The 22,422-nt window shown below is 50.0% G+C and overlaps 3 protein-coding genes and 1 long non-coding RNA gene across 5 annotated transcripts; 3 read left to right on the plus strand and 1 right to left on the minus strand.

Moving 5' to 3' along the window:
• Positions 1–285: 285 nt before the first annotated feature.
• On the minus strand, positions 286–7,530 carry LOC121082420 (39S ribosomal protein L27, mitochondrial-like). Of its 2 annotated transcripts, XM_040581772.1 has the most exons (5): positions 7,090–7,530; positions 3,877–3,882; positions 1,975–2,097; positions 1,170–1,237; positions 286–709 (listed from the first exon to the last, which is right to left on the minus strand). In XM_040581772.1, the coding sequence occupies exons 1-5, from the start codon at positions 7,445–7,447 to the stop codon at positions 503–505; spliced, it is 762 nt and encodes a 253-aa protein (XP_040437706.1). In that variant the 5' UTR covers positions 7,448–7,530; the 3' UTR covers positions 286–502. The 2 variants fall into 2 exon arrangements, with proteins under 2 accessions (XP_040437706.1, XP_040437705.1); XM_040581771.1 differs by lacking the exon at positions 3,877–3,882 and having other exon boundaries at positions 7,084–7,527.
• A 206-nt stretch (positions 7,531–7,736) lies between these two features.
• Positions 7,737–10,055, plus strand: LOC121082423 (crossover junction endonuclease EME1-like). The gene is made up of 5 exons (XM_040581775.1): positions 7,737–7,899; positions 8,134–8,239; positions 8,546–8,661; positions 9,032–9,221; positions 9,577–10,055. Exons 1-5 carry the CDS (start codon positions 7,835–7,837, stop codon positions 9,742–9,744), a joined length of 645 nt encoding a protein of 214 aa, XP_040437709.1. The 5' UTR covers positions 7,737–7,834; the 3' UTR covers positions 9,745–10,055.
• Positions 10,056–10,478: 423 nt separating this feature from the next.
• LOC121086821 (crossover junction endonuclease EME1-like) lies at positions 10,479–14,532 on the plus strand. The gene is made up of 10 exons (XM_040591138.1): positions 10,479–10,529; positions 10,606–10,801; positions 10,890–11,309; positions 11,391–11,509; positions 11,695–11,787; positions 12,229–12,347; positions 12,582–12,687; positions 12,994–13,109; positions 13,479–13,668; positions 14,024–14,532. Exons 1-10 carry the CDS (start codon positions 10,479–10,481, stop codon positions 14,189–14,191), a joined length of 1,578 nt encoding a protein of 525 aa, XP_040447072.1. The 3' UTR covers positions 14,192–14,532.
• Positions 14,533–15,736: 1,204 nt separating this feature from the next.
• On the plus strand, positions 15,737–16,306 carry LOC121082426. Its single transcript, XR_005826018.1, has 3 exons — positions 15,737–15,816; positions 15,899–16,017; positions 16,203–16,306. It is a non-coding gene; the product is annotated as an uncharacterized LOC121082426 (long non-coding RNA).
• Positions 16,307–22,422: the final 6,116 nt, after the last annotated feature.

Below are 22,422 nucleotides of genomic sequence, written 5' to 3' on the forward strand. Positions count from 1 at the left end.
TAATCATTGAGGTGAGTTAGAAGGAAAAAAAATAATTTCCTGGGATGCAGAGTGAGGTGCCAGTGAAAAAGGATCTGTTCTGCATTATTCTGAATGAAGGTACAAATATAACAGTAATGTCTAAGACTGAGTTAAAAATAGAAGAGATTATTAGGGACGGGTACTGACAGAGGAGTGAGTGTAGAGAGAACTCATCCGGTGGCGCAATGGGACAGGCTCTCCAAAGGAAGGCAGCTCCAGATATTAAATGATCAGAAGTAACACGTTCTGTGAACAGCCAAGACCTTCAGCAGCCCCACAGCATTTATTAATCACTCTTACAAATGCTGGCAGGTAATCCCAGTGCCTGAACACTGACCACACGTGCTTTAGGGGCAAGAAAAAGAAGTCCTACACTGGTATCTTCAGAGCTAGAATAATATTGTCCTCTCATGCCAGTCCAGCTCCTTCTGGAGCTGTCCCAGTCGCTCCTTCCCATCCCTCCCTATGTGACATAGGAGGCTCAGAGCATGGTGACGAGTTTAAAGCTTCCTACTTCTGTGACAGGGATAACATTGATAAAGGTTTTATAAAGAACCGCTCCTTTGGGTAGACAACAGATCACTTCCCTGCTCTCACTGCTGCGGGGCAGAGGTACGTAGACCTCTTTGGTGTATCGCACAATCCCATCCTCCAGGGCATACAGCGTCTTGTTACGGCCCATCCCCACCTGGAAGAGGATGAGGACTGTTAGAAAGGGAAGGCTGGAGGTCCACCTCTAAAGCAGATCTGATCATTGGTCTGCCTTGTTTGATATCCTGCCTTCAACAGCATCTGTTGCTTTGTATTTCAAAATAAAACCACACCGCTTGCTTCCAGCAATCCATATGCAAAAGTGCTCGTTACAAGGGAGGAGATACCGATTCTACCCTGAAGCACAAGCACACAGTTAGGTTATAGAAGCGTTTTGGGATTTCCAGAATTTTTAGACCTTTCCCAAGTCACATGGGCACAGGTGTGAGCAGGCTCTGTGACCAAGAAATACCAGGCAATGAAACCCAGCTTCAGGTTGGCATAGAATATAAGAAAGAGCATTAAGAACAAGCTTGAAAGAGAGGAGGCACTGAGGACAGCACTCTGTTGTGGGCTGCTGTTTCTGAGAACGAATGAAGAGATACAAAACAACTTACATGAGCCCCTGGATGCCAGCGTATCAACCGCTGCGTAGCCAGAATGTTGCCTGCATGCACAAATGCACCTGCAACAGAGTGACAGAGTCAGACTGCAGAGAAATGGAGCTCCCTGAAGCCCTGGCAGAACACAAATGGTTCCAAACCCCAGCTTTCTGTGGGAATTTTCTAAGAAATAATTACTTCAAATGCGAAAAGCACATAAACAGAAATGCTCTTGGGGAGAAATGAAAGGCAATTGATATACAATGGCAAAAAGCAATCTTAGTCTTTGAAAAGATTACTTCTAGGGTACACGGCATTTTCTGGTTGCTGAAGGCATTTGTTTTATTACCTTTCACATGGATATGTTTTCATCAGCAAAGCTAATAATTATTAAGCACTCAGCTGCAAGAATCTGTACTTTGGCTTCTGCTCAGCCTCATAATTCTCCCCTTTGTAAACACCTAAAATGCCCAGCTTTTCACCACAGCATGGGGGGAAAGTGCACTTAAGTTATTACGTGTCCCACAGTGTACCCTCCTCCCAGGCGCTCCAGAGAGGCAAAGTTAGAATCAAAGGAGGTTTTCTGCAGGCAATTTCAGCTGGCTGCCCGCAGGCCCATCTGGGAGGGAGGCTGACTCACCCTGCCCTCCTGCCAGCGGCTACCCTTGATCACCAGGTTTCACTGAACCTTCCCTTTCCATTCTCTTGGAAGCTGCCCTGGCCACCTCCTCCTGAAATAACAACTGACACCAGTACCCGGGGAGAAACTGTGAAGAACCCAATGAAATGCAAATAAGACTCAGCAGACGCTCAGACCTACCGTCTACTTTTTTAAATCCATAGCGCTTGCCAGGGCTGCGACCACCTAAATTTTTGTAGCTGCTTCCAGTTTTCTTAGAAGCACATCTGACGACAACCAGGCTTGTCTGGGGAGTAGTTAAAACTAGATTTGGAGGAGGAAAAAAAAATCAGCTGAAAAAAACTATTCTTTTTTCAGGTTTAAAGGCTAACAGTTAAGACAGGCTTTAAAACTAAAGGCAACAGAAAGCCCAGGGACGGGGGGGAGGAGAAATACTTCTAAGACAAACCATAATTGGACCACCATGGCCTAAGTCCCCAGCAAAGAGGCCACATCTCAAGTACAGTTACTGCCCAGGGAGGAATAAAACACTCGGCAACGATGTTAAAGGATATGCACAAATTCATGTTTCAGCAAGGCCTTGTCAAAGGACGTACAGATGTTACTGGTTGTTGTGGACTGGCCTTATATTGCTTTGAAAAAAGACAAGTTGTGATCTCTCTTTCAGTTTCCCCTTTGACTGAATGGCATTTACTTAGTAATATTTTGAAATCTAACAAATGAGAAGACTCCAATTCAAGACAATATATAAGCACGTATTCAAGTGGGCACTAGTGATACAGCCAGGAGCAGTGTGAGGAGTGTCAAGGATTACAGAGCCCTGGGAGTAGTGGTAAGGGACTCTGGGTAGGTAGTTTTTTGGTCAGTCCTCCCGATCAAAGGGAAGGGGTTTGCAAGGGCCAGTCAAATGCGGTGAACCAACAAATGGTTGTAGGAGTGGTGCTAGAGCTAGGGGTTCAGCCACTTGGACCACGGGACTCGCTTCGAGTGCTCTACTGGGGGCTGATGGGGTCCATTTGACAGAGAAGGGGAAGCACATCTTCGGTCGTAGGCTTGCCAAGCTAGTGAAAAGGGCTTTAGACTAAAGTTTCTGGGGAGAGGAACTTCAGTCTCTCCCGCTCCTACCAGTTTGATGCCAATGCCAGCAAGAGATGCCCAGAGCCTGGAGAGGGATGGTAAGTCAGCAGGAAAGCACCTGAAGAGCAGCACAAAGGAATTCCAGCCAGGAAGTCAAGATTCCTCAGGGACCCAACTTAAATGCCTCTATGCAAATGCCTGTAGCTTGGGGAATAAACAAGAGGAGTTAGACCTGTGCACACCTGCGGGGCTGTGATCTTACTGGCATCACAGAGATGTGGTGGGATGGCTCCTAGGAGTAGACTGTTGGAACAGAAGGGTACAGGCTCTTCAGGAAGGACAGGTGGGGAGACGAGGAGGGGGTGTTGCCCTCTGCCTCAGGGACCAGCTGGAGTGCATGGAGCTCCACCTGGAGATGGGTGAGTAATTGACCTTGAGTTTATGGGTCAGGATTAAAGGGAGGGCAGGGACAGGTGACATTATAGCGGTGGTCTGCTAGAGGCCACCTGACCAGGAAGACTGCATGGATGGGGCCCTCTACAGACAGAAGCTGCTGCATGTTCACAAGCTCTGGTCCTCATGGAGGTTCCCAGAATGCGTTGATGGTAACTTCCTTCTCCAAGTGACAGAGGAGCCAATGAGGAGAGGTGCTATACTCTACCTTGTTCTCACCAACAAGGAGGGGCTGGTGACGAATGTGAAGCTCAAGCTGAAGTGACCATGAAATGGTCGAGTTCAAGATCCTTAGGACAGCAAGGAGGGTGCACAGCCAGCTTGCTACCCTCAACTTCAGGAGGGCAGACTTTGGCCTCTTCAGGGATCTGCTTGGAAGAGTACCAAGTCCTGGGGGGAAGAGGTGCCCAAGAAAGCTGGTTAATATTCAAGGATCACCTCCTCCAAGCTCAGGAGCAATGCATCCCAACAAAGAGAAAATCAGGCAAAACCACCAGCAGGCCTGCATGGATGAACAACGAGCTCCTGGACAAACATAAAAAGGAAGCCTACAGAGGGTGGAAGCGTGCACAGGTAGCCTGGGAGGAATACAAAGAAACTGCCCCATCAGCCAGGGTTCAGGTTAGGAAAGCTAAAGCCCCAAAATAATTAAATTTGGCCAAGTATATCAAGGGCAACAAGAAAAGCTTCTATAGGTACATCAGTGATAAAAGGGAGATGGGAAAATGCAGGCCCTCTCTGGAAGGAAATGGGAAACCTGGTTACCCAGGACACGGAGAAGGCCGAGGTACTCAATGACTTTTTTGCCTCAGTCTTCACAGGCAAATGCTGCAGCCCCACAGCCCAAGTCACAGAAGGCAAAAGCAGGGACGGGGAGAATACAGAACCACCCACTGTAAAAGATCAGGTTCAAGACCATCTAAGGAATCTGAAGGTGCACAAGTCCATGAGACCTAATGAGATGCATCCATGGGTCCAGAAGGAACGGATGAAGTGGCTAAGCCACTGTCCATCGTGCTTGAGGAGACGTGGCAGTCCAGTGAAGTTCCCACTGACAGGAAAAGGGGAAACATAACCCTCATTTTTAAAGAGGGAAGAAGGAAGAGCTGAGGAACTACAGGCTGGTCAGCCTTACCTCTGTGCCTGGCAAGATCATGGAGCAGATCCTCCTGGAAACTATGCTAAGGCACATGGAAAATAAGATGATGACTGATGACAGAACACATGGATTCACTCAGGGCAAATCGTGCCTGACAGATGTGGTGGCCCTCTATGACAGGGGTTACAGCACTGGCGGACAAAGTAAGAGCAACTAATGAATTTGTGCAAATCTTCTGACGCTGGCCCGCATGACATCTTTGTCTCTTAACGGGAGAGACATGGATTTGATGGGTTGCCCAGTTGGTGGATAAGGAATAGGCTGGACAGTCGTACCCGAGAGTTGCAGTCAACAGCTCAATGTCCACGCGGAGGTCACTGTTTGGACCAGTGCTGTTTAACGTCCGTGTCGGCAACATGGGCACTGGGATTGAGTGCACCCCTAGCATGCCTGCCCATGACACGAAGCTGTGGTGCAGCTGACACGCTCAAAGGAAGGCTTGCCATCCAGAGGGACCCTGGCAGGCTTAAAAGGTGGGCCCCTGCAAACCTCATGAAGTGCAACAAGGCCAAGTGCAAGGTCCTGCATGTTGGCTGGGGCAATCCCAAGCACATTTACAAGCTGGGCAGAGAATGGATTGAGAGCAGTCCTGAAAAAGATTTGAGGGTGTTGGTTGATGAGAAGTTCAGCATGACCCAGCAATGTGTGTTTGCAGCCCAGCAAACCAACCAAATCCTGGTCTGCATAAAAGGAAGCATGGCCAGTAAGGCAAGCAGGTGATCCTCCTTCCCTGCTCTGCTCTTGTGAGAGCCCCCCTGTGCAGTACTGCGTTCAGCTCTGGGGCCCCCAACATAGGGAGGACATGGACCTGTTGGAGCAAGTTCAGAGGAGGCTGCAAAGATGCTCAGAGGGCTGGAGCACCCCTCCTAGGAAGACAGGCTGAGAGAGTTGGGGTTGTTCAGCCTGGAGAAGAGAAGGATCTGGGGAGACCTTAGGACAGCCTTCCAGTACCCAAAGGGGCCAACAAGAAAGCTGGCGGGGGACTTGTTACAAGGGCATGTAGTGATAGGACAAGGGGGAATGGCTTTAAACTGAAAGGGGGGAGATGTAGGTTAGATACCAGAAAGAGAGTCTTCACCATGAGAGGGGTGAGGCACCGGAACAGGCTGCCCAGAAAAGCTGTGGGTGCCCCATCCCTGTAAGTGTCCAAGGCCAGGCTGGACGGGGCCTGGAGCACCCTGGGCTAGTGGAAGGTGTCCCTGCCCAGGGCAGGGGGGGAACTGGGCGATCTTTAGGGTCCCTTCCAACCCAAACCATTGTATGATTATATATATGTAATTGCTATCCTGAACATACTAATAAAAGCATTTTCTGCAAATTCTTGAGTTACAATCAGGACAAGTCAAGGAGGAAAAAAAAAATCAGTTGTTACAGACACTGATTTTCTCTGGAACATAAATATCCACACCACAAACTCCTTCCTTATACAAAAGACAGTGACAGAAAACACTGGTTTTCTTATCAATAAATCTGAGCCTCTCATGAACTTATGTTAAAAATGACTGAGATATAATTAGCTCTTCTTAAAAAAATAAGTAAGTCTCTTCAGTACCTCCTTTCATGCAAAAGAAGTTAGTAGGCAAATCCAATTTTTCCGCCTCCCTCTATTTCGCCCCTAAGCAGCAGGTTAGTATGCAACAGTGGCTATCATCACATTCATGTTTCCTTAACCTGAATAAACCACTGGATTAATTTAATACCAGTTAAAATTGCCAGAGATACTCAAGAGAGCTAGAAATACTGCTGCAAAAAGGATAATTGCTCTACAAGGAAACATTAACTTCAAGAGCTTACCCATTAAGTAAAAGAAAGGCTCTGAGACTTGAAAAAATACAGTAGGAAAAGATGGACGATAGTTAGTTTCATATACACAAATTGTACAAAATTATAGTCCAATTCCCTTTTGTCAAAACAAACCTTCAACAGGTTGATTGCAGGGTTACAGTTTGTGCTGCACGAAAGAAGTCTGCAAGCAAAAAAATGAACCTCAAAGCAAAAGACATGGGGAAAAGCTGCTGTCTAGAGCAAATTGAGACAGAGAGCTTGTAACTTGACTGAAGTCACATTGGAAATCAGTAGAAAAACCGTCAAGATTTTGCAAAAAAAAAAAAAAAAAAAAAAAAAGCAAAAGCCACGAGGTTATTTGTCTTTAACACTTCTAGGTTAAAAAAGTGGATTTTAACAGCCTCCTGCCTCCTGCACTGTGCAAGGGAGAGCAGCACCGCCGGGTGTGTGGTCTCCATGGCGCGCACATTAACCCTGCTTGCCCCAGGCTGAATTTTCCGCTGCGAGCGCGATCCAGCGGCAGCGCCGAGACGCGGTGCGGGCCTCATCCCTGGGGGTTCTCCAGTGCAAGGGGGATGCAGAGACCTGGCCCGCGGCACCCCGGCCCCTACCGAGGCCCCATCCCGCACGAAGGCCCCGCGCAAGGGTAGCGCTCGGGCCCCCGCCCAGCCCCCACCTGAGGTAAAAGTCAAGGCCCCGATCCCGAGCTACCAGCAGTAACCTCCCCAGGACACCCCTTCCGACTGCCTGCCTCCGCCCCAGCCGGACCCCTGCCCACCCCGCGGAGGGGAAACAAAGGATACCACCGCACTCACACAACCGCCGCAGCGCCGCCATTTTCCCTCCCGCCGCAGCACTTCCCCTTCCGCTGGGAGGTCGCAGAACGCAGTGGCCGGCCCGTTCCTTCCGCCGGGGGCGGGCCGAGAGCGGGGCCTTCTGGTTGGCCAGATCCTTCCGCGGGAACGCTGGGAATTTTTTCAGGTGGATGCAGGAACTGAATGCGTAGAAGAAGAACGTGTCCTGACTGTGCTTCAGCTGGAGGATTTTATGGGCATGGTTTACAATTACAAACAAGTAAGAGTGCTTATAACTTTTGTGCTCTTGAACATGCCTTGCTAGAAGAGTGGTGGTGTTCATCCCTCTTGACGGCAGGAAGGTTTTGATGTGGCATGGAGCCATGGCTTCAGTAAACCAGAAATCTGGTTTTGGAAGCCATCGGTGGATCAAAACCACTCGGGTTGTACAATACAAAGTTTTGGCCAGCTTGCTTTCTTAGTTACAATTTTTTCACACAGTTTTGAAGAGGCAAGACGGTCAGATCGAGCGTGATGGTTTTTAAATTTTCTGCCATAATTTACACCAGATCAAGTATTGCCTGCTTGCCCCCAAAGAGCAGCGCCAACAGAATTTTTCATCTGCAGACCTATCTGCAGAATCAGAGCCGTAGGTTGATGCACTGACGTGTGCATCTCAGAATGGTTTAACTCCTTTTTTTTCTGTTGCTCTTTGCAGGTGGCCCAGGGCTCTGCAGAACAGCTTACGACCCTGTCGGGCTACGTGACTTACATGATGGAGGCGATGCCTCAGAAAATTATCGCATTGGCAGTCGTTGGAGTAGAAGAATATTTCAGGTTAAACTTCTTTCCCTCCAAAAGTTTCTGTCTCTGGCCTTGACAAACGCCATAGGCGTTTACGTTAACTCCTTGTAGCAACGGCTGGAGCCTCAGGGCTGATCCCACACAGAACTATTCCCCTACTATACAGAAACACAAGCAAAGGCCCCTCCAGCCTGGCACCACAGTGACCACTGGGGAATACCTGTGAAAGAGTTCCCAGCCTTACTTTGCTCTTCTTGGGTTTCTCAGAATTCAGTCAAGAAAGAATCCACCACAGGCGGCAGCAAGTGTAAACCAGGAAGAGGAAGAGGGAAGCCTGAGAAATCTGGGCATAACCAGAAGGGATGTGCAAGAAGTAAGTACCTGTAAAACAGGCATGCAGCCATCATCTCTTGTTTGAACACTGTTCCAAGAAATGGGCTACATCAAGAAATGACAGCTTGCCGCTGGAGAGCTGCAGCAGCTGGAACGTCACTAAACCGGTATTAACCAGCAGGAGGCATGCCACCCCTGAATCCTTCAGTCCCTTAAATTAACTGTTCCCAAAATGGGGAGAGAGTGGCTGTTCTCATCCTGTAACAAGAAGCTGTGACCCTTTTTTGCTTCAGACAAGAGTGGTGTTCGATGTGACAAGAGTAACTGTTCCATTTGTGGTTTACAGGCTTTGGTGGATCTGCAGGTGTCCAAACAAGTCCAAATCCAGATGTTTGAGAGCTGGGAGGAGCTTGGAGAATTTGTCACCATGTTCACAAAAGCTGTATCTGAAGCACCATTCAGGTGAGCAGGCAGATCCAGGTTTGGCCATGTCTTCGTAGAGGCTGCACTTTCACAGTTACTGGAGGGAACAGCAGCTACATGGCTGTACTTCAGGACAACAATTTTTCACTGGCTGACAGAAAGTGAGCTCTCTCATGCCAACATAGCGCTCTGTGTGCATGTTGGCTTGTGTCAGGAGTGCTCCCAAGTACAGGATTGTTTCCCTTTTCAGTAGGAAATCTGGGTCTCAAGCAAGGAAATTGGTAATGCATGTAAAGAAAAGAGGGTCAGACTTTCAGCATTTGACGCCAATGCAATGACCGATGCAGGGATAGGATCTTCTTCATAGCCTCATTGTCTTACTTGCTTTCCCATTCTTTGTTCTCCCTAGGCGAGCACAAGAGGAGACGGACTTGCCTTTCTACGCGGGTCCGGGGTGCTGTGGAGGGCCGAAGGTGGATCGTGTTGTAAATGGTCTCTTGCAAGTTTGGAAGTGGCAGTTAGAAGAAATTAGGCAGGTCAACTTTGCGATGGCTGAGGCTATTGCGGCTGCCTTCCCTTCTCCTCAGCTTCTGTACCAGGTGAGATTGCCTCAGGAACACAGAGTACTGTGCGCAGACGGCCAACACACGTAAGGCGTGGAAGAAATAATGTAACTGGTAGTTGACATGATAATTCTGTGGGAGATGTTTAGTAAGGCAGCAAAGGAACGGATGCCTTGGCACCCGTTGCTTTTGGCTGTACAGAGCAGGCTCCTGAGGGAGCACTACTAGTTCCACATCAGCCTGTCGGCTCACCAAAGAGACCTGGTGAGGGACCAGGTGAAAAATTGTGTTGTGAAAGGGTAGAGCAGTCACAGGTGCCTAGCTTTGGTTATTTTTTTTGGAGCAATGTATCCAAATGGATGACACTGTTGTTCCTTGTTGTTGATTTTAGGCCTACAACCTAACCTCGGAGCCGGAGCGGGAAAGCCTGCTGGTCAACATCCCTTCGCGCAGTGGCGCTGGCAGGACCTTCCAGGCAGTTAGACCGGACCTCTCCCGACAAAGCGATCAGCCGACCACTTCCTACAGCCCTTCTCTCTATTCGAATTACAATCCATAGCCCCAGGGAAGGAGGCTCTTACAGTTTGACTGGTTTAGGCATTCCGTTTTGTTCTGGGAAGAAACGCTTAGATAATTAAGTTATTGTTCCAAGTTCAAGTCTGAAGTTCAAGTTCAAGGTCCACGTTAAGTTCAAGATCCAAGTTCAAGACTTTATTGTAGCAGAAGAAGGTTGGATGAAATTGTTGAACGGCTGGAGTTTGCAGAAGAAAGGCGGTGAACATCATCAGAACGTGAATTGGACACCGTTTATAGTATTGATAATTCCTTCTATTTCATAAACAATTTTGAATAATAAACTCTGCTTTGTAACATGCTGTCTTGAATATAGACAGGTATGCCCCGTGTTGAATACTTTCTACTGCTACCCTAAACTGCAAGTAGTTATCTTCTCATTGGAAGTCACATTGGAAATCAGTGGAAAAAAGGTCAAGATTCTGCTGTCCCGCAAAAAAAAAGCAAAAAAGCCACGAGGTTATTTGTCTTTAACACTTCTCTATTAAAAAAGGGGATTTTAAAAGCCTCCTGCCTACTGCACTGTGCAAGGGAGAGCAGCACCCCCGAGTGTGTGGTCTCCATGGAGCGCGCGAGCGGAGGCCTGTGATTGGTCCGAGCGAGAGCATCACAATGCCGGCGGGTTTGGACCAATAGGAGCTGGGCCCAGGTTTCTTCAAGGGGCGGGCGCCGCAGCGTTGGGGCTTCAGTTGCCTGGGCGACGCGGCAGGGTGCGCAGCCATGGCCACGTGGCGCTACTTCGACGTCGTCTTGGACGACTCGGAGTCTGAGGCCGGGCTGGTTATCGGAAGCTCCCTGCTACAGCCGGCAACAATGGCGCCCTCGCCTCCACCCCCCGGCCCCCGAGCCGGAGCAGGGGCAGCCCCCGGCTGCCTCTCCCGAGGAGGGGATGGTGACCAAAGTGCTTGTGGAGGAGACCAGCGAGAGCGAGGAGCAGGACAGTGAGGGCGACGAGCAGGACAGTGAGGAAGATGGGGGTGATGGGTTTGAGCACGAGTACGGCTACGGCTATTTTGAGGATTATCTGTTGGAGGAGGATGAGGGTGTGTTCACGGAGGAGCAGGATGATGATGAGGAGGAGGACGAATTCATCCCTCTGCCTGATAGGCTCAGGATGAGTGAGTTGGCCAGCTGGATGGCAGCTGCTGAGCCCCCCCCACGCCAGCAGCAGGGACGTGGAGGCGCTAGCTGGCCCGAGTGATGGTAGTCACCTGCTGGCCCCCGGCAGCAGGGAGCCGCAGGTAGCCCAGGTGCCATCTGGACAAGCGTTCGATGGCAACCGAAACAGCCCCCGTGGCGCCAAGAGACTCTGCAGGTGCCTGCTGGCGGGTTCTCCCTCCGAGCCCTCAGGCCAGCCTGGCAGCTCCACGGCCAGCAGCGGGTTCCTCGAAGAAGCCCCCGCCGCCAAGAAGGCAAGGCTTAGTGCGGAGGGCAGTGGGGCAGCCCGCGGTGATGCCTGGCAGCGGAGGGAGCGGAATGCCCGTGCTCAAATGCCACAAGCCCAGCAGCCAGGGGAGAGCCAGGAACGCATTGCCGTGGTGATAGATCCAGGTACTTGTCCTCACAGCCCGCACCTCCTTTGTGTTGGGTGCTGTCTCTGCTCTGCAGGCCTGACCTGGGCGTTGCTTTCAGTTCTCTTACAGAAAGCAGGTGGAGTGCATGTCCTTAGGGCTCTGCAGGCTGAAAATTATTGCTGTGTGTGGGCTAGTCAAGCTATTCCGTGCAGCATCAGCTGGACGCGACAAATTCAGGTGTGCAAGCAAAATCTCAATGTTCTTGTCCCCCTCCTCCCCCCCCGTTATTTACACTCATCAGTCATTGTATTTAGCAGGCCAAATAAAGACCCCTCTTGTCTTCTCCCTGCCTCTGAGTGGGAGCACTGGTTTGAGTGAATGATAAACACACCCTTGGTCTGGCTGTTTTCATATCCCAACAGGTGGATGCAGGAACTGAATGCGTAGAAGAAGAACGTGTCCTGACTGTGCTTCAGCTGGAGGATTTTATGGGCATGGTTTACAATTACAAACAAGTAAGAGTGCTTATAACTTTTGTGCTCTTGAACATGCCTTGCTAGAAGAGTGGTGGTGTTCATCCCTCTTGACGGCAGGAAGGTTTTGATGTGGCATGGAGCCATGGCTTCAGTAAAACCAGAAATCTGGTTTTGGAAGCCATCGGTGGATCAAAAACCACTCGGGTTGTACAATACAAAGTTTTGGCCAGCTTGCTTTCTTAGTTACAATTTTTTCACACAGTTTTGAAGAGGCAAGACGGTCAGATCGAGCGTGATGGTTTTTAAATTTTCTGCCATAATTTACACCAGATCAAGTATTGCCTGCTTGCCCCCAAAGAGCAGCGCCAACAGAATTTTTCATCTGCAGACCTATCTGCAGAATCAGAGCCGTAGGTTGATGCACTGACATGTGCATCTCAGAATGGTTTAAACTCCTTTTTTTTCTGTTGCTCTTTGCAGGTGGCCCAGGGCTCTGCAGAACAGCTTACGACCCTGTCGGGCTACGTGACTTACATGATGGAGGCGATGCCTCAGAAAATTATCGCATTGGCAGTCGTTGGAGTAGAAGAATATTTCAGGTTAAACTTCTTTCCCTCCAAAAGTTTCTGTGTCTGGGCCTTGACAAACGCCATAGGCGTTTACGTTAACTCCTTGTAGCAACGGCTGGAGCCTCAGGGCTGATCCCACACAGAACTATTCCCCTACTATACAGAAACACAAGCAAAGGCCCCTCCAGCCTGGCACCACAGTGACCACTGGGAATACCTGTGAAAGAGTTCCCAGCCTTACTTTGCTCTTCTTGGGTTTCTCAGAATTCAGTCAAGAAAGAATCCACCACAGGCGGCAGCAAGTGTAAACCAGGAAGAGGAAGACGGAAGCCTGAGAAATCTGGGCATAACCAGAAGGGATGTGCAAGAAGTAAGTACCTGTAAAACAGGCATGCAGCCATCATCTCTTGTTTGAACACTGTTCCAAGAAATGGGCTACATCAAGAAATGACAGCTTGCCGCTGGAGAGCTGCAGCAGCTGGAACGTCACTAAACCGGTATTAACCAGCAGGAGGCATGCCACCCCTGAATCCTTCAGTCCCTTAAATTAACTGTTCCCAAAATGGGGAGAGAGTGGCTGTTCTCATCCTGTAACAAGAAGCTGTGACCCTTTTTTGCTTCAGACAAGAGTGGTGTTCGATGTGACAAGAGTAACTGTTCCATTTGTGGTTTACAGGCTTTGGTGGATCTGCAGGTGTCCAAACAAGTCCAAATCCAGATGTTTGAGAGCTGGGAGGAGCTTGGAGAATTTGTCACCATGTTCACAAAAGCTGTATCTGAAGCACCATTCAGGTGAGCAGGCAGATGAGGTTTGGCCATGTCTTCGTAGAGGCTGCACTTTCACAGTTACTGGAGGGAACAGCAGCTACATGGCTGTACTTCAGGACAACAATTTTTCACTGGCTGACAGAAAGTGAGCTCTCTCATGCCAACATAGCGCTCTGTGTGCATGTTGGCTTGTGTCAGGAGTGCTCCCAAGTACAGGATTGTTTCCCTTTTCAGTAGGAAATCTGGGTCTCAAGCAAGGAAATTGGTAATGCATGTAAAGAAAAGAGGGTCAGACTTTCAGCATTTGACGCCAATGCAATGACCGATGCAGGGATAGGATCTTCTTCATAGCCTCATTGTCTTACTTGCTTTCCCATTCTTTGTTCTCCCTAGGCGAGCACAAGAGGAGACGGACTTGCCTTTCTACGCGGGTCCGGGGTGCTGTGGAGGGCCGAAGGTGGATCGTGTTGTAAATGGTCTCTTGCAAGTTTGGAAGTGGCAGTTAGAAGAAATTAGGCAGGTCAACTTTGCGATGGCTGAGGCTATTGCGGCTGCCTTCCCTTCTCCTCAGCTTCTGTACCAGGTGAGATTGCCTCAGGAACACAGAGTACTGTGCGCAGACGGCCAACACACGTAAGGCGTGGAAGAAATAATGTAACTGGTAGTTGACATGATAATTCTGTGGGAGATGTTTAGTAAGGCAGCAAAGGAACGGATGCCTTGGCACCCGTTGCTTTTGGCTGTACAGAGCAGGCTCCTGAGGGAGCACTACTAGTTCCACATCAGCCTGTCGGCTCACCAAAGAGACCTGGTGAGGGACCAGGTGAAAAATTGTGTTGTGAAAGGGTAGAGCAGTCACAGGTGCCTAGCTTTGGTTATTTTTTTTGGAGCAATGTATCCAAATGGATGACACTGTTGTTCCTTGTTGTTGATTTTAGGCCTACAACCTAACCTCGGAGCCGGAGCGGGAAAGCCTGCTGGTCAACATCCCTTCGCGCAGTGGCGCTGGCAGGACCTTCCAGGCAGTTAGACCGGACCTCTCCCGACAAAGCGATCAGCAGACCACTTCCCACAACCCTTCTCTCTATTCGAATTACAATCCATAGCCCCAGGGAAGGAGGCTCTTACAGTTTGACTGGTTTAGGCATTCCGTTTTGTTCTGGGAAGAAACGCTTAGACAATTAAGTTATTGTTCCAAGTTCAAGTCTGAAGTTCAAGGTCCGGGTTAAGTTCAAGATCCAAGTTAAGTTCAAGGTCCACGTTAAGTTCAAGAATCAAGTTCAAGACTTTATTGTAGCAGAAGAAGGTTGGATGAAATTGTTGAACGGCTGGAGTTTGCAGAAGAAAGGCGGTGAACATCATCAGAACGTGAATTGGACACCGTTTATAGTATTGATAATTCCTTCTATTTCATAAACAATTTTGAATAATAAACTCTGCTTTGTAACATGCTGTCTTGAATATAGACAGGTATGCCCCATGTTGAATACTTTCTACTGCTACCCTAAACTGCAAGTAGTTATCTTCTCATTGGAAGTCACATTGGAAATCAGTGGAAAAAAGGTCAAGATTCTGCTGTCCCGCAAAAAAAAAGCAAAAAAGCCACGAGGTTATTTGTCTTTAACACTTCTCTATTAAAAAAGGGGATTTTAAAAGCCTCCTGCCTACTGCACTGTTGCAAGGGAGAGTCAGCACCCCCGAGGTGTGGTGGTCTCCATGTGCTGCGCGCGAGAGCGAAGAGGCCTGTGATTGGGTCCGAGCGAGAGCATCCACAATGCCGGCGGGTTTGGACACATAGGAGCTGGGCCCAGTTTCTTCAAGGGGCGGGCGCCGCAGCGTTGGGGCTTCAGTTGCCTGGGCGACGCGGCAGGGGTGCGCAGCCATGGCCACGTGGCGCTACTTCGACGTCGTCTTGGAGCGACTCGGAGTCTGAGGCCGGGCTGGTTATCGGAAGCTCCCTCGCTACAGCCGGCAACAATGGCGCCCCTCGCCTCCACCCCCGGCCTCCCGAGCGGAGCAGGGGGCATCGCCCCGGCTGCCTCTCCCGAGGAGGGGGATGGTGACGCAAAGTTGCTAGTGTAGGAGGAGACCAGCGAGAGCGAGGAGCAGGGACAGTGAGGGCGACGAGCAGGACAGTGTAGGAAGATGAGGGGTGATGGGTTTGGAGCACGAGTATGGCTACGGCTATTTTGAGGATTAATCTGTGTTGGAGGAGGATGAGGGTGTGTTCACGGGAGGTAGCAGGATGATGAGAGGAGGAGGACGAATTCATCCCTCTGCCTGATAGGCTCAGGATGAGTGAGTTGGCCAGCTGGATGGCAGCTGCTGAGCCCCCCACGCCAGCAGCAGGACGTGGAGGAGGCGCTAGCTGGCCCGAGTGATGGTAGTCACCTGCTGGCCCCCGGCAGCAGGGAGCCGCAGGTAGCCCAGGTGCCATCTGGACAAGCGTTCGATGGCAACCGAAACAGCCCCCGTGGCGCCAAGAGACTCTGCAGGTGCCTGCTGGCGGGTTCTCCCTCCGAGCCCTCAGGCCAGCCTGGCAGCTCCACGGCCAGCAGCGGGTTCCTCGAAGAAGCCCCCCGCCGCCAAGAAGGCAAGGCTTAGTGCGGAGGGCAGTGGGGCAGCCCGCGGTGATGCCTGGCAGCGGAGGGGCGGAATGCCCGTGCTCAAATGCCACAAGCCCAGCAGCCAGGGGAGAGCCAGGAACGCATTGCCGTGGTGATAGATCCAGGTACTTGTCCTCACAGCCCCGCACCTCCTTTGTGTTGGGTGCTGTCTCTGCTCTGCAGGCCTGACCTGTGCGTTGCTTTCAGTTCTCTTACAGAAAGCAGGTGGAGTGCATGTCCTTAGGGCTCTGCAGGCTGAAAATTATTGCTGTGTGTGGGCTAGTCAAGCTATTCCGTGCAGCATCAGCTGGACGCGACAAATTCAGGTGTGCAAGCAAAATCTCAATGTTCTTGTCCCCTCCTCCTCCCCCCGTTATTTACACTCATCAGTCATTGTATTTAGCAGGCCAAATAAAGACCCCTCTTGTCTTCTCCCTGCCTCTGAGTGGGAGCACTGGTTTGAGTGAATGATAAACACACCCTTGGTCTGGCTGTTTTCATATCCCAACAGGTGGATGCAGGAACTGAATGCGTAGAAGAAGAACGTGTCCTGACTGTGCTTCAGCTGGAGGATTTTATGGGCATGGTTTACAATTACAAACAAGTAAGAGTGCTTATAACTTTTTGTGCTCTTGAACATGCCTTGCTAGAAGAGTGGAGGTGGTGTTCATCCACTCTTGACGGCAGGGAAGGTTTTGATGTGGGCATGAGCCATGGCTTCAGGTAAACCAGAAATCTGGTTTTGGAAGGCCATCGGTGGATCAAAACCACTCGGGTTGTACAATACAAAAGTTTTTGGCCAGCTTGCTTTCTTAGTTACAATTTTTTCACACAGTTTGAAGAGGGCAAGACGGTCAGATCGAGTGTGATGGTTTTTAAAGTTTTCTGCCATAATTTACACCCAGATCAAGTATTGCCTGCTTGCCCCCCAAAGAGCAGCGCCAACAGAATTTTCATCTGCAGACCTATCTGCAGAATCAGAGGCCGTAGGTTGATGCACTGACAGTGTGCATCTCAGAATGGTTTAAACAGTCCTTTTTTTTCTGTGTGTCTCTTTGCAGGTGGCCCGAGGGCTCTGCAGAACAGCTTACGACCCTGTCGGGCTACGTGACTATACATGATGGAGGCGATGCCTCAGAAAATTATCGCATTGGCAGTCTTTGGAGTAGAAGAATAGTTTCAGGTTAAGACTTCTTTCCCCTCCAAAAGTTTTCTGTGTCTGCCTTGACAAACGCCATAGGCGTTTACGTTAACTATCCTGTAGCAACGCAGGGAGCCTCAGGGCTGATCCCCACACGAACTATTCCCCTACTATACAGAAACACAAGCAAAGGCCCCTCCAGCCTGGGCATCCTACAGTGACCACTGGGGAATACCTGTGAAAGAGTTCCCAGCCTTACGTTTGCTCTTCTTGGGGTTTCTTCAGAATTCAGTGTCAAGAAAGAATCCACCACAGGCGGCAGCAAGGTGTAAACCAGGAAGAGGAAGAGGGAAGCCTGAGAAATCTGGGCATAACCAGAAGGGATGTGCAAGAAGTAAGTACCTGTAAAACAGGCATGCAGCCATCATCTCTTGTTTGAAACACTGTTCCAAGAAAGTGGGCTACATCAAGAAATGACAGCTTGCCGCTGGAGAGCTGCAGCAGCTGGAAAGTCACTAAACCGGTATTAACCAGCAGGAGGCATGCCACCCCTGAATCCTTCAGTCGCTTAAATTAACTGTTCCCAAAATAGGGGCAGAGAGTGGCTGTTCTCATCCTGTAACAAGAAGCTGTGACCTCTTTTCGCTTCAGACAAAGAGTGGTGTTCGATGTGACAAGAGTAACTGTTCCATTTGTGGTTTACAGGCTTTGGTGGATCTGCAGGTGTCCAAGACAAGTCCAGAGATCCAGATGTTTGAGAGCTGAGGAGGAGCTTGGAGAATTTGTCACCATGTTCACAAAAGCTGTATCTGAAGCACCATTCAGGTGAGCAGGCAGATGAGGTTTGGCCATGTCTTCGTAGGAGGCGGCACTTCACTAGTTACTGGAGGGAACAGCAGCTACATGGCTGTACTTCAGGACAACATTTTTTCACTGGCTTGACAGAAAGTGAGCTCTCTTCATGCCAACATAGCGCTCTGTGGGTGCATGTTGGCTTGTGTCAGGAGTGCTTCGCAAGTACAGGATGTGTTTCCCTTTTCAGTAGGAAAGTCTGGGTCTCAAGAGCAAGGAAATTGGTAATGCATGTAAAGAAAAGAGGGTCAGACTTTCAGCATTTGACGGCCAATGCAATGACCGATGCAGGGATAGGATCTTCTTCATAGGCCTCATTGTCTTACTTGCTTTCCCATTCTTTGTTCTCCCTAGGCGAGCACAAGAGGAGACGGACCTGCACTTTCTACGCGGGGTCCGGGGTGCTGTGGAGGGCCGAAGGTGGTGGATCGTGTTGTAAATGGTCGCTTGTGCAAGTTTGGAAGTGGCAGTCTAGAAGAAATTAGGCAGGGTCAACTTTGCGATGGCTGAGGCTATTGCGGCTGCCTTCCCTTTCTCCTCAGCTTCTGTACCAGGTGAGATTGCCTCAGGAACACAGATTACTGTGCGCAGACGGCCCAACACACGTAAGGCGTGGAAGAAATAATGTAACTGGTAGTTGACATGATAAATTCTGTGGGAGATTATTTTAGGTAAGGCAGCAAAGAACGGGATGCCTTGGCACCCGTTGCTTTTGGCTGTACAGAGCAGGCTCCTGAGGGAGCACTACTAGTTCCACATCAGCCTGTCGGCTCACCAAAGAGACCTGGTGAGGGACCAGGTGAAAAAAAAATTGTGTTGTGAAAGGGTAAGCAGTCACAGGTGCCTAGCTTTGGTTATTTTTTTTGGAGCAATGTATCCAAATGGATGACACTGTTGTTCCTTGTTGTTGATTTTAGGCCTACAACCTAACCTCGGAGCGGAGCGGGAAAGCCTGCTGGTCAACATCCCTTCGCGCGAGTGCGCTGGCAGGACCTTCCAGGCAGTTAGACCGGACCTCTCCCGACAAAGCGATCAGCCGACCACTTCCTACAGCCCTTCTCTCTATTCGAATTACAATCCATAGCCCCAGGGAAGGAGCTCTTACAGTTTGACTGGTTTAGGCATTCCGTTTTGTTCTGGGAAGAAACGCTTAGATAATTAAAGTTATTGGTTCCAAAGTTTCAAGTCTGAAGTTCAAGGTCCGGGTTAAGGTTCAAGATCCAAGTTAAGTTCAAGGGTCCACGTTAAGTTCAAGAATCAAGTTCAAGACTTTATTGTAGCAGAAGAAGGTTGATGAAATTGTTGAACGGCTGGAGTTTGCAGAAGAAAGGCGGTGAACATCATCAGAACGTGAATTGGACACCGTTTATATGTATTGATAAATTCCTTCTATTTCATAAACAATTTTGAATAATAAACTCTGCTTTGTAACATGCTGTCTTGAATATTAGACAGGTATGCCCCGTGTTGATACTTTCTACTGCTACCCTGAGAACTGCAAGTAGTTATCTTCTCATTGGAAGTCAGCATTGGAAATCAGTGGAAAAAAGGTCAAGATTCTGCTGTCCCGCAAAAAAAAAGCAAAAAAGCCACGAGGTTATTTGTCTTTAAACACTTCTCTATTAAAAAAGGGGATTTTAACAAGCCGCCTTGCTCTAGCTGCACTGTGCAAGGGAGAGCAGGCACCCCCGAGTGGTGTGGTCTCCAGTGGAGCGCTGGCGAGCGGGAAGGCCTGTGATTGGTCGAGCGAGATTGCATCACAATGCCGGCGGGTTTGGACCAATAGGAGCTGGGCCCAGGTTTCTTCAAGGGCGGGCGCCGCAGCGTTGGGGCTTCAGTTGCCTGGGCGACGCGGCAGGTGCGCAGCCATGGCCACGTGGCGCTACTTCGACGTCGTCTTGGACGACTCGGAGTCTGAGGCCGGGCTGGTTATCGGAAGCTCCCTGCTACAGCCGGCAACAATGGCGCCCTCGCCTCCACCCCCGGCCCCCCGAGCGGGAGCAGGGGCAGCCCCCGGCTGCCTCTCCCGAGGAGGAGGGATGGTGACCAAAGTGCTTGTGGAGGAGACCAGCGAGAGCGAGGAGCAGGACAGTGAGGGGCGACGAGCAGGACAGTGAGGAAGATGGGGTGATGGTTTGAGCACGAGTACGGCTACGGCTATTTTGAGGATTATCTGTTGGAGGAGGATGAGGGTGTGTTCACGGGAGGAGCAGGATGAGGAGGAGGAGGAGACGAATTCATCCCTCTGCCTGATAGGCTCAGGATGAGTGAGTTGGCCAGCTGGATGCAGCTGCTGAGCCCCCCCACGCCAGCAGCAGGGACGTGGAGGTGCGCTAGCTGGCCCGAGTGATGGTAGTCACCTGCTGGCCCCCGGCAGCAGAGCCGCAGGTAGCCCAGGTGCCATCTGGACAAGCGTTCGATGGCAACCGAAACAGCCCCCGTGGCGCCAAGAACTCTGCAGGTGCCTGCTGGCGGGTTCTCCCTCCGAGCCCTCAGGCCAGCCTGGCAGCTCCACGGCCAGCAGCGGGTTCCTCGAAGAAGCCCCGCCTCCGCCAAAGAGGCAAGGCTTAGTGCGGAGGGCAGTGTGGGCAGCCCGCGGTGATGCCTGGCAGCGGAGGAGCGGAATGCCCGTGCTCAAATGCCACAAGCCCAGCAGCCAGGGGAGAGCCAGGAACGCATTGCCGTGGTGTGATAGATCCAGGTACTTGTCCACACAGGCCCCGATCCTCCTTTGTGTTGGGTGCTGTCTCTGCTCTGCAGGCCTGACCTGTGCGTTGCTTTCAGTTCTCTTACAGAAAGCAGGTGGAGTGCATGTCCTTAGGGCTCTGCAGGCTAAAATAATTGCTGTGTGTGGGCTAGTCAAGCTATTCCGTGCAGCATCAGCTGGACGCGACAAATTCAGTGTGTGCAAGAAAATCTCAATGTTCTTGTCCCCCTCCTCCCCCCCGTTATTTAACACTCATCAGTCATTGTATTTAGCAGGGCCAAATAAAGACCCCTCTTGTCTTCCTCTTCTCCCTGCCTCTGAGAGTGGAGAGCACTGGTTTGAGTGAAATGATAAACACACCCTTGGTCTGGCTGTTTTTTTCATATCCCAACAGGTGGATGCAGGAACTGAATGCGTAGAAGAAGAACGTGTCCTGACTGTGCTTCAGCTGGAGGATTTTATGGGCATGGTTTTACAATTACAAACAAGTAAGAGTGCTTATAACTTTTGTGCTCTTGAACATGCCTTGCTAGAAGAGTGGTGGTGTTCATCCCTCTTGACGGCAGGAAGGTTTTGATGTGGCATGGAGCCATGGCTTCAGTAAACCAGATTTCTGGTTTACTGAAGCCATGGGTGGATCAAAACCAATCTGGGTTGTACAATACAAAGTTTAGGCCAGCTTGCTTTCTTAGTTACAATTTTTTCACACAGTTTTGAAGGAGGCAAGACGGTCAGATCGAGTGTGATGGTTTTTAAATTTTCTGCCATAATTTATCACCAGATCAAGTATTGCCTGCTTGCCCCCAAATTAGCAGCGCCAACAAATTTTTTCATCTGCAGACCTATCTGCAGAATCAGAGCCGTAGGTTGATGCACTGACATGTGCATCTCAGAATGGTTTTAACTCCTTTTTTTTCTGTTTGCTCTTTGCAGGTGGCCCAGGGCTCTAGCAAAACAGCTTACACCCTGTCGGGCTACGTGACTTACATGATGGAGGCGATGCCTCAGAAAATTATCGCATTGGCAGTCGTTGGAGTAGAAGAATATTTCAGGTTAAAACTTCTTTCCCTCCAAAAGTTTCTGTGTCTGGCCTTGACAAACGCCATAGGCGTTTACGTTAACTCCCTTGTAGCAACGGCTGGAGCCTCAGGGCTGATCCCGACATCAGAACTATTCCCCTACTATACAGAACAAACACAAGCAAAGGCCCCTCCAGCCTGGCACCACAGTGACCACTGGGGAATACCTGTGAAAGAGTTCCCAGCCTTACTTTGCTCTTCTTGGGTTTCTCAGAATTCAGTCAAGAAAAGAATCCACCACAGGCGGCAGCAAGTGTAAACCAAGAAGAGGAAGAGGGAAGCCTGAGAAATCTGGGCATAACCAGAAGGGATGTGCAAGAAGTAAGTACCTGTAAAAAAGGCATGCAGCCATCATCTCTTGTTTGAACACTGTTCCAAGAAATGGGCTACATCAAGAAATGACAGCTTTGCCGCTCTGGAGAGCTGCAGCTGCTGGAACGTCACTACAAACCGTATTAACCAGCAGGAGGCATGCCACCCTGAATCCTTCAGTCGCTTAAATTAACTGTTCCCAAAATGGGGAGAGAGTGGCTGTTCTCATCCTGTAACAAGAAGCTGTGACCTTTTTCGCTTCAGACAAGAGTGGTGTTCGATGTGACAAGAGTAAACTGTTCCATTTGGTGGTTTACAGGCTTTTGTGGTGGATCTGCAGGTGTCCAAACAAGTCCAAATCCAGATGTTTTGAGAGCTGGGAGGAGCTTGGAGAATTTGTCACCATGTTCACAAAAACTGTATCTGAAAGCACCATTCAGGTGAGCAGGCAGATCCAGGTTTGGCCATGTCTTCGTAGAGGCTGCACTTTCACAGTTACTGGAGGGAACAGCAGCTACATGGCTGTACTTCAGGACAACATTTTTTCACTGGCTGACAGAAAGTGAGCTCTCTCATGCCAACATAGCGCTCTGTGTGCATGTTGGCTTGTGTCAGGAGTGCTCCCAAGTACAGGATTGTT

Source organism: Falco naumanni, chromosome 1, assembly GCF_017639655.2.
Source record: "Falco naumanni isolate bFalNau1 chromosome 1, bFalNau1.pat, whole genome shotgun sequence".
NCBI classification, from domain to species: domain Eukaryota; kingdom Metazoa; phylum Chordata; class Aves; order Falconiformes; family Falconidae; genus Falco; species Falco naumanni.

Excerpts from the sequence above, each read along its gene's own strand:
- LOC121082420 (XM_040581772.1), bottom strand. The coding sequence starts at position 7,447 with ATGGCTCCATGCCACATCAAAACCTTCCTGCCGTCAAGAGGGATGAAC. Across the intron at positions 1,238-1,974 it reads TGGATTTAAAAAAGTAGACG|GTGCATTTGTGCATGCAGGC; the intron begins GTAGGTCTGAGC and ends ACTCTGTTGCAG. Across the intron at positions 710-1,169 it reads GCTGGCATCCAGGGGCTCAT|GTGGGGATGGGCCGTAACAA; the intron begins GTAAGTTGTTTT and ends ATCCTCTTCCAG.
- LOC121082423 (XM_040581775.1), top strand. The coding sequence starts at position 7,835 with ATGATGGAGGCGATGCCTCAGAAAATTATCGCATTGGCAGTCGTTGGA. Across the intron at positions 8,240-8,545 it reads CCAGAAGGGATGTGCAAGAA|GCTTTGGTGGATCTGCAGGT; the intron begins GTAAGTACCTGT and ends TGTGGTTTACAG. Across the intron at positions 8,662-9,031 it reads GTATCTGAAGCACCATTCAG|GCGAGCACAAGAGGAGACGG; the intron begins GTGAGCAGGCAG and ends TGTTCTCCCTAG.
- LOC121086821 (XM_040591138.1), top strand. The coding sequence starts at position 10,479 with ATGGCCACGTGGCGCTACTTCGACGTCGTCTTGGACGACTCGGAGTCT. Across the intron at positions 10,530-10,605 it reads TGGACGACTCGGAGTCTGAG|CCGGAGCAGGGGCAGCCCCC; the intron begins GCCGGGCTGGTT and ends CCGGCCCCCGAG. Across the intron at positions 13,110-13,478 it reads GTATCTGAAGCACCATTCAG|GCGAGCACAAGAGGAGACGG; the intron begins GTGAGCAGGCAG and ends TGTTCTCCCTAG.